Genomic DNA, 11138 nt, shown 5'->3' with positions numbered 1-11138 from the left:
GCATTGGCTGATTTCAATTTAAATGAATCCCTCCAATAATATATAATATAAATAAATATTATATGTATCTTTCACACGTGTAAGTAAGATAAATAATATTTTTAATAAATCAAATATTATCTAAAATTATATAACATATTTATAATATTATTTTTCAAAGGAGAATGTTTTGAGGATAAAATGTTGACGATAGTATAAATGAGCCAAAAATTTTGATATGAAAAAAAATTACAAGAGTTTGCAATTGAAATATCAATTTTGAATAATATACAAAGTTGAGAAATATTAGAATTTGACTCGAATTTAAAGTGACACGATTTAATTAAATTAATTGGGGAAATTAAGAAATCTAATTTGACTAAAAGTAGAAACTTTACCTTTTCCTTATAGATACTAAGGATTAAGGTTAGAGATTAAGTTATCCATGAGGACTACTATTGTATTTTTCTTCTCTTGATATTAGTAATTTTTCTCCTGTTGATATTAGTAAATTTTCTTCTCTTCTGCCTGTGGTTTTTCACGTAAAATCTTGGTGTGTACTTTTTAGGCGATCATTATGCATATCGTTATCTTTTAAAAAATTATTAGAAATTTGAGAGCAAAAAAATAACCCAAGCAAAAATAACATAAAATAATACACGCACAAGAGATAAGATTTAACGTAGTTCGATTTTTCCTACCTCCACGGGTGACATAAACAATTATCCAATATAGAAATACAAAGAACACGAAGAGTACAAATATATAATATCAAATGTGTTAAACTATGTTTTATAATATTTTGATATAACAAATTAAGGCAAAATGTTTTTGGACTTGAATTGAATTTGTTCAAAGTTTTCAAAAATAATTCAAAGTCCATTAAAATAGAATTTAAGCACAAAATGCTTTTCTGGGTACGTAGTATTGATACTATTCTTATAGTATCGATACCATATGAACAACACTGATATTGTTCATGTGGTACTGATACCAAAAGTAATAGGAGTATTTATACTCTCTAGGTAGCATCAATACTACCAGTTGTTTTTCAAATAGCTCAAATTTCAGAATGCAAAATAGGTATCGATCCCAAAAGGGTACCGATACTACTTTACATAGTAGTATTGATACCATGATCATAGTATCGACATCGTCAAGTCCAACAGTCTTTAACGGCTAGTTAATTTAAATATAACAAAGGAAATACCTATACTCATTAAAGAAGTGTCGATGCTCCCTGTACTGGGCAGTTTTATTTTGCATGAAATTTCATCCCCAACGGTTAGAAACGGCCACAAACACATTCGAACACATAAATACAAGTTCAAGATACTTGAAGAAGTGTAAGAATCCAAACAATCAAACACAAGAGAAGAGTTCTTAATTCTTATTTTCCTTTCTCTTGCAAATAGTTGTGTTTGTGTGAGATTTAATATTGTAAACACCTATATTTTAGAGGTTTCTTTGTTTACTTTCTTATCCTTTGTGTAAAGGGGTTTTAGTTATAGCTAAGCATGTTAAAAATTAGGGAGTTTGTAAAGGTTATCTCTTTATCCTTGAAAAAAGAAGAGTTTGTAAAGCCTGTTAAAACCTAATTTGACTAAAAGTAGAAACTGTACCTTTTCCTTATAGATACTAAGGATTAAAGTTAGAGATTAGGTTATCCATGATGACTACTCTTGTATTTTTCTTCTCTTGATATTAGTAAATTTTCTTCTTTTTTGCCTGTGGTTTTTTTCGAAAGGGTTTTTCACGTAAAATATTGGTGTTTATCTTATTAGGGAATCATTATGCATGTTGTTATCTTTTAACAAATTATTAGGAAGTTGAGAGAAAAAAAAATAACCCAATCAATATTAACATAAAATAATACATGCACAAGAGATGAGATTTAACGTAGTTCAATTTTGCCTACCTCCACGGATGACATGAACAAAAATCCAATATAGAAATACAAAGAACATGTAGAGTACAAATATATAATATCACATGTATCTCAAAACTGATTATAGACACCTAAACCTAGTATATTCCAAAAGACTTTTCCAATCTCTCTACAAAACTATCTCTGCAACGTAAACCCTAAAATTTGCAGAGATCCCATAAAAGATTACATTTCTCCAAAATAATTATCTCTCACATAATTCTAAAGGTAATGACATAATAAAATTTTTCGCCTAATTTAAATATTTACTTTATTAAATAAACCTAATTATCAAGTAATCTTTAAACACTAGAATTATAATAGAGTTCAATTTAATTATCAATTATAATTTGGGTCAAAATATAACAAAAGATTTTATTGTCAAAAAATGAATTAAAGTTATACATGTATCCTACAATGATTGAGTTGCATGTAGTTCAATTTTGTAAAAAAGATATATTTAAAATATTTTTCTAAGAAACATAGAAATTAAAACCAAACTACAAAAAAAATCAAATTACTAGCTAAATCTAAAGTAAAATGATATAGTTCTAATATTCAAATTTTCATTTGTTTTAAATTTTAAATTAGATTCGTACTCAAAATTCAAATTACTAATTTGAGTTAAATAAATAAATTGAACAATCCAAATAAATCAAAATTTAGAAATTAATTTTTTAATCGAATTTAGTTTTGTTAATCACTAACTACACACGTATGTATGCTTCAAATATTTTTTAAGGAAGACTTCAAAAAAGTATTTTATAGAAAATTAATTTTTATTATTTCCAACAATTATTATTTTATATTCTAAGAGCATATATTTACAATTGAATTCTTATTATTATGATAATTATATACATATGAGATAAATTAAATAATAATGTATATCAAGTAATTATTTTATAAAAATTAAATAGTATAATAGTATCAAAATTAAAATATCATTTGAATTTATCATGACAAATAAGAACGATAAATTATTTCTTTAAGTAAATTGAATTAGAAGAAATTATGAACTAAAACAGGATACAAACTCAAAATTTTTTATATGAATATGATCCCAGTATCAAATTACTATACAAAGCATGATAGATTAAAACGTAAAGTTGTTTACACAAATAATAAACACATAAAAGTTTCTCTTATATTAATACAGCATTAAATAAACAAAACACAAATAAATAAAATAAAAATGTAAGAATACACAACTTATTGAAATATGAAAATCTCAATGAAAGTTACAATAAAAAAAATAAATTTCTTAATTTTTATATAAAAATTACTAAAAAAGTTATTAAATCTGGAGATTTCATTTAAATTTATACTGATAAATCTATAATAATTTAAATAGGAAAATACAAAGAATTCTGTAATATTTGGTCTCTCTTCATATGCCACCTCACGTGAACATCACCTAAAATAAACTAAATTGAAAAAAAAGAAGAAAAAGCATGCGTCAAATATCTAAAGGCTAAAGCACAGTCTCTACAGTTCCACTATGTATTCTAGGTATACAAGTAATAGATATGTCATATGTGAACCTTATATCTAAAATTTCCGAATCCAATATAAATGATACATGCACTTTAATTTTAAATTTTTTTATTAACGATAATAATAATTAATAATCTCAAAATAAATAATTTCTCATAGATAATTATGAAATATTTATCCCATGATAGAGGACGCATAATTAGATTAAATACATAATAGTGATATAATGATTGATTCAATCCTAATCTCGATGTTCCACCTATTGGCTATTGCACAGTTTTGAGTCAAGGAATGTGACTTGACTTATATATTAAAAGGAGGTGGCGGCGAGAACCTTTAATGCTCAACTGGCTTACATTACATATTAGGAGCCAAGAGCCAAGAGGAAGAATACGGGGTTGTAAAGGAAAATAGAACTATTTAATGTAATATATGTTATTGTGTACGAATTAAATTATCATAATATTTAAAGTAATTGTTGTTATTCTTAAAATTATTAGATTCGAGCAAGGTGTTACATATATATTCGAATGTTTATTATCAAATGACGATTGAAAATCTTTTGAATATATAATACCTTATAATATATGTTGTAATATGTTGAAAGATGGGCACAATTACCCATTTCTCCAGAAACATTATTGGATTTTGAAAGTATGATCCTTTACTTTAAAAATTTAGAACTTACTGATTTGAGATTTGTTAATTTGGATTAAATAAGAGTAGAAAATATTTACGGTGGTTGCTAAAACAACAAAAAGTAGGCACGAACCATGGCGTTTCTTTGTTTCCTTTTCCAAGGAGAAAGAGAAGAAAGGCAAAGGGCAGGGACCAAGGCACATATAAGTTAAATAGGGCAGCTGCCGCCTGCTGAGGCTGAGAACTAATGTTGAACACTCCACAGTTACTCGCCCCTTCTTTTTTCTGCACAGAAAGCGATGCTTCTCTTTTCCATCATTAATACTATTACTCACTCTCTTGCAGACTTACTACTCTCTCATCATTTATTCCTTCTCATTCTACGATTCTTCAACCACACCTAAACTGTGCAATAGGTGTTTAAGAGAGAATTTGATATGGATAACTTTGATCTTGAAGACCCATTGAAGAGCTTGGAAGATCATCAATCTGATTCAGTTCCAGCTCTCTTCTCTTCAGAATCTCATCACATGCCTTCTCTCAACTACTTCCATTCTTTAAAGACCTGTGACTTCCATGTTTCTTTCCGGCAGGAAGCCATTTCTCTCATTTTGCAGGTACCCCTTACTGTTCTCCTTTTCTTTCTTTCTTTCATGTTGTTTACTGTTCTTGTGTTTTATCTTCTTGCATTTTGTTGTGAACTTGTTTTAGTTTGCCAGGCGCAGTATTCCTGTAACCTTGACCCCTACACGCAATACCTGGCTATCAACTACATGGATCGGTTCATCTCTTGGCAAGAAATCCCTGTATATCTCTTTCTATCTTTACTGTTTATGAATTTTCAACCAAACTTTAGTTAGATTAGTGAAGGGTCGATTGAAAAACACAGAAATACCTCTAAATAAGATGCAGACTTTTTATTTGTTGATGCATTGTAACAACAACTTATGCTAACATAAATGCAATTCATGTCGAACTTTGCAGCAAGGTAATCCATGGGTTGCGACTCTCATTGTGATAGCTTGCATTTCTCTGGCTGCGAAGATGAGAGAAATACATTTCTCCTTGTCTGATTTCCAGGTATAAAAGAAGAAGAAGAATCTACATTCGATTTTCATTTCCTTAAATTGTTTAGCCCCATGCAAGAATACTAATAAACAGGAGAAACAGAGGGAAGAATGGTTCATATTTGATCCCCCAGCTATCCAACGAATGGAGCTTCTGGTTCTGGATGCCTTGAATTGGCGAATGAGATCAATAACTCCCTTCTCCTTTATCACTTTCTATGTATCTTTGTTCCAACTTAAAGATCCACCTTTGTCACAAGCATTAAAAGACAGAGCAACCAATATAATCTTCCAAGCTCGTAATGGTAATTAAACACAACATATAAATCTTTTTTCTCATGACAAAACTGTTTAAACGTGAGGAAACTTTGCCTTTTTCTTTCTTTCTATTACAGAAATCAGTCTGTTAGAGTTCAAGCCATCAATAACTGCAGCGTCAGCTCTTCTTCTGGCATGTCATGAGTTATTCCCGTTGCAGTTTCCATCTTTCGAAACCTCAATTTTGTCTTGTGAATACGTGAATAAAGTAAGCATGCAAATACGACAAATTATAGTTTAGTCTTAAAGAATAAAATTTGTTTTATTTCATGTTTGTTTAAATTAATGAATGAATTCAACGACGAGATTTTACAGGAGATGGTGCAGAAATGCTTTGATGCAATGCAAGAAATGGTGAATAACGAAGTGAGTGAGTTGATGGTAGACGTGGTGACAGGCTCAAGCACAAGAACCCCATTAACTGTTTTGGACTGCCACTGCAGCAAATCAGAAAGCGAGAGTTCCAACAACAGCACCACCGAAAACAGAGGAATCAAGCGTCGCAAATTGAATGGTTTTTTTGCAGAGAAAGTAATATGATGAACATTTCCCTGATTCAACCATGTGAATAAGGTTTCAACTAGGAAAAAGGGGCATGAATGGCACACTATCACTATTAAAGCCCCTCATTTTCTTGCCCTTTTCTTTTACTAGTAAAAATTTTGAAAAATAAAATAAAATAATTGGAGACGAGAGAAATTAGACAATCTAATCCATTTTGCTTGATGGTTTATTATTTGTTTATTTAATTGCCTTGTTAAATTCAACCGGGGTGACATGCCAACTGTTGGAGAAGGAACATGAAGGACCAAAAAAAGGCTTTAAAATGTTAAAATAGTACAAATTGTTTCTCTTAATGTTGTTTTGTTCTGTAGCAAATAGGGAATAGAGCAATGCTTCCTTCAATAAGATATTTTAATGTAAAAAATGGGGTTTTTGTTGAAAAAGCAGAAATGGAGGTTTTATTTATCATGTCAAACTAGAGAACACGACAATGAATTGGTTAAGAAAAAAAGACCAAAGAAAATGAAGATTGGCGGGGAAGAAGAAAAGGCAAACAACGTTCAAGTGCTGTCTTAAAAGATTATGGTATCTTTGTCGAGAAACTACACAATTTGTGCTTGAAAGCAACCAGGGTGCAGGTGAGGGGAAGGTAATAACTGTCTTATCTTCGTGGGTTGTTGAGGTACTGAGAAGCACGAGAGACGCGTCAAGACTCAAGTGGTGGTTGGAAATTTTTGTTTTGTTTTAAAACACAGGAACCAATCAACTTAAACACAGCGAGGTTTTGTTGTTTGGTCTTGTTCGTCAATTAGGGAATATGTTTTTGTAAGAAATGAATTGCCTGCAACACTGCAAGTTTTGCTATTAATTGGTGGATTTGGATCATTGGGGCAAAGGTTGATGGTCCTGAATGAAGCTTTGGGGACCATCTTTTGGAGGGAAAAATATAGGAAATATTGTTTCTGTAGACAGAAAAAAAATTCTTGAGGACCACCGGGCCATCGTAGATGGTCCAAGTATCACAGCTTAAATTATATTTATGGTATAAAGTACGCTTTGGATTGGGATAGGAAAACGGAGTTCAAATATTAAATCTAGGCTTGCCCCTAACATTTACGTATTTTCAGTTAAATGTCCTTAACGTCTTTATTTCAAAATTTAAACATTGTAAAACTTTTAATTTTACAACTTTTTAAAATAGTTAGATTGAGAAAAATTAGATATTAAGACTAACTCTTATTTATTTTTTCCAGTGAATATCTTTTTTTTAATATTAATCTCCATCTTTAATTTCTCTTAATCCAACAATCTTAAAATAGTGTAAAACTAAAAAAATTTACACAATAAAAATATATCCTGACCTATATATAAATGATTAACCACATGATTAATCATAGTTTCACGTTAAGGAGCAAGTTTAAAAAACTCTATTTCCATGGTATTTTCATTAAAATAAAGATAATATACATTTCAGAGAAGCATCAAGAACAGTTACGATGAATAAGGTGTTATCTAATCAATCTAGGTAAAGATGAAAGGACGACATTGCCTCAAAGTCTATGTGAGAAAACTAAAAGTTGGATTGGATATCCTAAAATCTCCCTCAGACTACTACAACTAGTTTCCTTTTTATGCACATGGAAACACCGGTATGCTTCTCGAATAAAACGGATCATCGTTCTTGCAGGATGCGACATTCCAAGCTGAAAAAACTTTGCTCTCTGTTCTGCTTGTGCAACGTCCCTCCATCAAAGAATAAATTCAGGGATGTTGGTAATTCACTGTTGTAGCCGATATCAATCTATATCTTCCCGGTAAAGCTTCTCATGATTACCATTGCCATTTAAACTATTTTGTGCCTCAGCCGTCTTAATTGACATAGGAGGAGGAGGGTGTAGCTCAAAGTGCGGTTTTCGGCCTTCAGCATAACTTCCTATGCATATATCACCACGACCGTGCCATGTACCATCTTGGACATTGTTCATCTCCAATGTTCTAGACTCCTGCTCCATGTTAAAAAGAAAAGAAGATATTTATCGAACTTCAGGAAAATGATTATTTTTTAAAGAATTACTATTCGAGATGCATTTGATTTTGTCACTGGTTGAATGACTCTTGCTGCAGTTTTGGATTATATAGAGTAAATAAAATACTCAATGTTTGAAAAATAGCAAGGTAAGGATAAGAACCTGGGATAGCGTACAGCAAGGGCAGATAAGATGGTAGACGCAATCATCCAATAAACTATCACTGCCCTGCAAAAAAAAAAAAAAACATAATTTCCAACCGAATCAGGAGTGCAAGATGCTGGTAAAATATTAATGCATATAACTATCAGAAATCTACAACCAACATAAACATAGACGAAATATTAGGAAAAGCACGGTGGTCATGTAGTTGAAATTCAAGATAGCTAGTCTTATCCAGAAAGTATCAATAAAACACCATCACTTAAAATTAACTATATAATCCGACGTTTAGTAGTAGAAAAATGCACAATTATCAAGCTTTATAATTCTTATAAAGCAAAAGAATGGAAGTTTAATGCAACAACAATGCCATAATCACAGGAATAAAGAGAAATGATTGTCCATGCCTTTGGTTCGGCATAAAAAGGCATCTTGTGGCCCTAGGAGTTTCAAAGTTTAGATTCTGGAACTCGGTGTGTATTAATGTATAGCAGTCTTTCCTCAATCTAGTCGGTTCTTTCAACACCTTCAAACTTTGATGTTCTTCCACAAGATCAATAACGTCCTCGGTCAGGTCCACAAATTCAATTACGAAATACTATAATTAACATGCAGAAAGAAGTAGCATCTGATCACTTATAATTAGACCCTGGAGTTGGGCAAGAATCAAGCATGTCCAGAAACAAAAATGTTCTCACCCTAATATTGAATTTTCCTTTTATCTGTGTACGGAAGAAACCCAGATATGCTCCAACAGACATGATGAAAGCAACACCCAAATACAGAAAGCAATTCCGCTTGGTGAAGATAAAGGCAACAAAGTTGAGAATAGCAGTAGCTATGAGGATGAAATAAATAGTTCCCTTCAGAAGCAAATTAACAACTTTCAGAAAATGTTGAAATACATCATCGATTGCAATAAAATCTGAAGTGCAGGAACTAGAATACATATAATCCCCAAACTTGATCATATCTGGGAATTGCCCATTTCCAGGAATGGAGTTAAGAAAATAGAAATATGAATTTTTCTTACCTGAAGAAAACAAAACCCAAAACCAGCCCGCCGCATGTTCTTCCCAAATCTGTAGCAGGGACAACTGAAATACCAAAACAAACATATATACAAGCACTCGTATCAGTTTCATAACATAAAAAACAAGAGCTACAAAAACATAAATATAATCATTTTTAAACTAATCAAAATGATTAAATAATTTACTTTTGAGGCTGAGACTATTTTACAGAAAACCCCGAAGCTGAAAACATACATACAAAAAAAAAAAAAAAAACAAATGGGCCAGCAAAAGGAGCAGGTTCTTCTTGAATTAGTTTCATTCTTAACACCAACTTAAAAAAAACTGTAAAATTACTTTGACGTATTTTGATAGCACCCAAAATATTCGGGATTAAAGGCAAAGAATAAATATAGCAAAAAAATTTAGTACTCCTATCTATGATTTTTTTTCCCATGAAACAAACAACCGCTTTCCCAAAATCCAGATAGAGAGAAAGAGAACTAACCAGGCAGATTCGAGAGCGAGACGGCGATCATCCAAGAAATCGAGAACAACTTCACCTTCCCACATCCTGAAGACGCCACCGAATTCGCCGCTTCCATGTTCTAAAGGATCCTCGGCGGTTTCGAGTTTGCTCCATTTTCCCTGGGTTTGCAAAGCCACCGTCGAACATAGCACGTCGAAATCCAACACCGCCATTCCTTCCAACACCGCCATTCCTTCCAACAGCGCCTCTTCTTCTTCTTCTTCTTCTTCTTCTTCTTCTCCTTCTCCCTTTTTACTTCCATTTACAACAAGTTTCGCTTGCTTCTCTACTTCCGCCATTAAAAAAAACAACCCACGAAAATTCACACCTTTAAGCCTCAACCCCTCTGTGGCTTTTTAAATCGCGTATCGTTTGTTTTAATTTTTCAGTAATCAATTATATAGTTTGGGTTGGCGGGTATGATTAGTGGAGCGTGGGACCCAAAATGACTCGAGTAGTTGACGAGGAAGACAATGCCACGTAGGGTCGGGATTCTAGGGATTAAGATTGTGATCTGGGAATAGTTGCCTCTATATTAACCATTTTTATCCCCCCTTTTTTCATAATACAAAACGATTCTTATCTAACTTCATTTCTTTCCTACCAAAATTAACCATCCAATTTTGTTTATAATTTGCTTTTTATGAACTAGCATTTCTTACTTGTTCTTCTTATTTTATTGTTTCCAATTATTCTTTTTTTGAGTTGATTAATTTATTAAAATAAACCAATAATAACAGTAAAAATAAATTTTAGGGCATAGGATTTATATTTTTTAATTTTTGAATTCAGAGTTATGATTCAAAATTATGATTAAGACATTTGATGTTGATTAGATTTATAAAAATAATATAAAAATTAGAGTTGGAAATATTTTAATGAAAGTTAATTAGATGTTGATTGATTATTATATTATTGATGAAACTCTAAATAAATACGAGCGTATTATTAGCAGATTGTCTACTTGGACTCATTAAAGTTTTAAATCATTCAACAATTCAATAATTAGTTGTGCTAATTCTTTTATAGGCAATATTAGTTTAACGGTGAAAAGAACAACTTTTTGAAAACTTAATATCATATTCGGAAGGTTCCCATATAATTATATTTAGGTGTAATTTAATACAGTTATATATTTATTATGATGTATTTAATTAAACATCTTAATTTATAAGTTTTATTGAATTTATATAGTACGAAAATTTTATTTATATTATTTAATTCTTAGAAAATATGAGAATCGATGTAATTATATATTTTAAAGTTATAAAATTATATTTTTATCAATCATATCATAGAAAAATCATAATGTAATTATAGTTCATCAATAGAATTCACTATGAGCAGTTCATTAAGCTTTAAGTCATACTTGGAGGATGGGATTTAAGATGATAAACATTAGGGTTAAGTACATGGTTCATCATTTATCTTTATATTTTGTTTACTTTTAATCACTTATTTCAAAAAATATAATAT

General features: G+C 30.9%; 2 protein-coding genes across 2 annotated transcripts; one reads left to right on the top strand and one right to left on the bottom strand.

Annotated features, from left to right (window-relative positions):
* The first annotated feature begins 4438 nt into the window (after positions 1 to 4438).
* LOC120137074 (putative cyclin-D6-1) lies at positions 4439 to 6165 on the top strand. The gene is made up of 6 exons (XM_039152933.1): positions 4439 to 4659; positions 4762 to 4848; positions 5027 to 5122; positions 5213 to 5414; positions 5505 to 5635; positions 5743 to 6165. Exons 1-6 carry the CDS (start codon positions 4480 to 4482, stop codon positions 5965 to 5967), a joined length of 921 nt encoding a protein of 306 aa, XP_039008864.1. The 5' UTR covers positions 4439 to 4479; the 3' UTR covers positions 5968 to 6165.
* A 1213-nt stretch (positions 6166 to 7378) lies between these two features.
* On the bottom strand, positions 7379 to 10031 carry LOC120137083. The gene is made up of 5 exons (XM_039152938.1): positions 9642 to 10031; positions 9154 to 9217; positions 8819 to 8983; positions 8121 to 8186; positions 7379 to 7934 (listed from the first exon to the last, which is right to left on the bottom strand). The coding sequence occupies exons 1-5, from the start codon at positions 9959 to 9961 to the stop codon at positions 7728 to 7730; spliced, it is 822 nt and encodes a 273-aa protein (XP_039008869.1). The 5' UTR covers positions 9962 to 10031; the 3' UTR covers positions 7379 to 7727.
* Between the last annotated feature and the right edge of the window lie 1107 nt (positions 10032 to 11138).

This window comes from Hibiscus syriacus, unplaced genomic scaffold (assembly GCF_006381635.1).
Source record: "Hibiscus syriacus cultivar Baekdansim isolate YM2019G1 unplaced genomic scaffold, ASM638163v2 tig00110647_pilon, whole genome shotgun sequence".
NCBI classification, from domain to species: Eukaryota; Viridiplantae; Streptophyta; class Magnoliopsida; order Malvales; family Malvaceae; genus Hibiscus; species Hibiscus syriacus.
The sequence above is the reverse complement of the archived record's forward strand: the minus strand, read 5'-3'. Positions and strand labels throughout refer to the sequence as shown.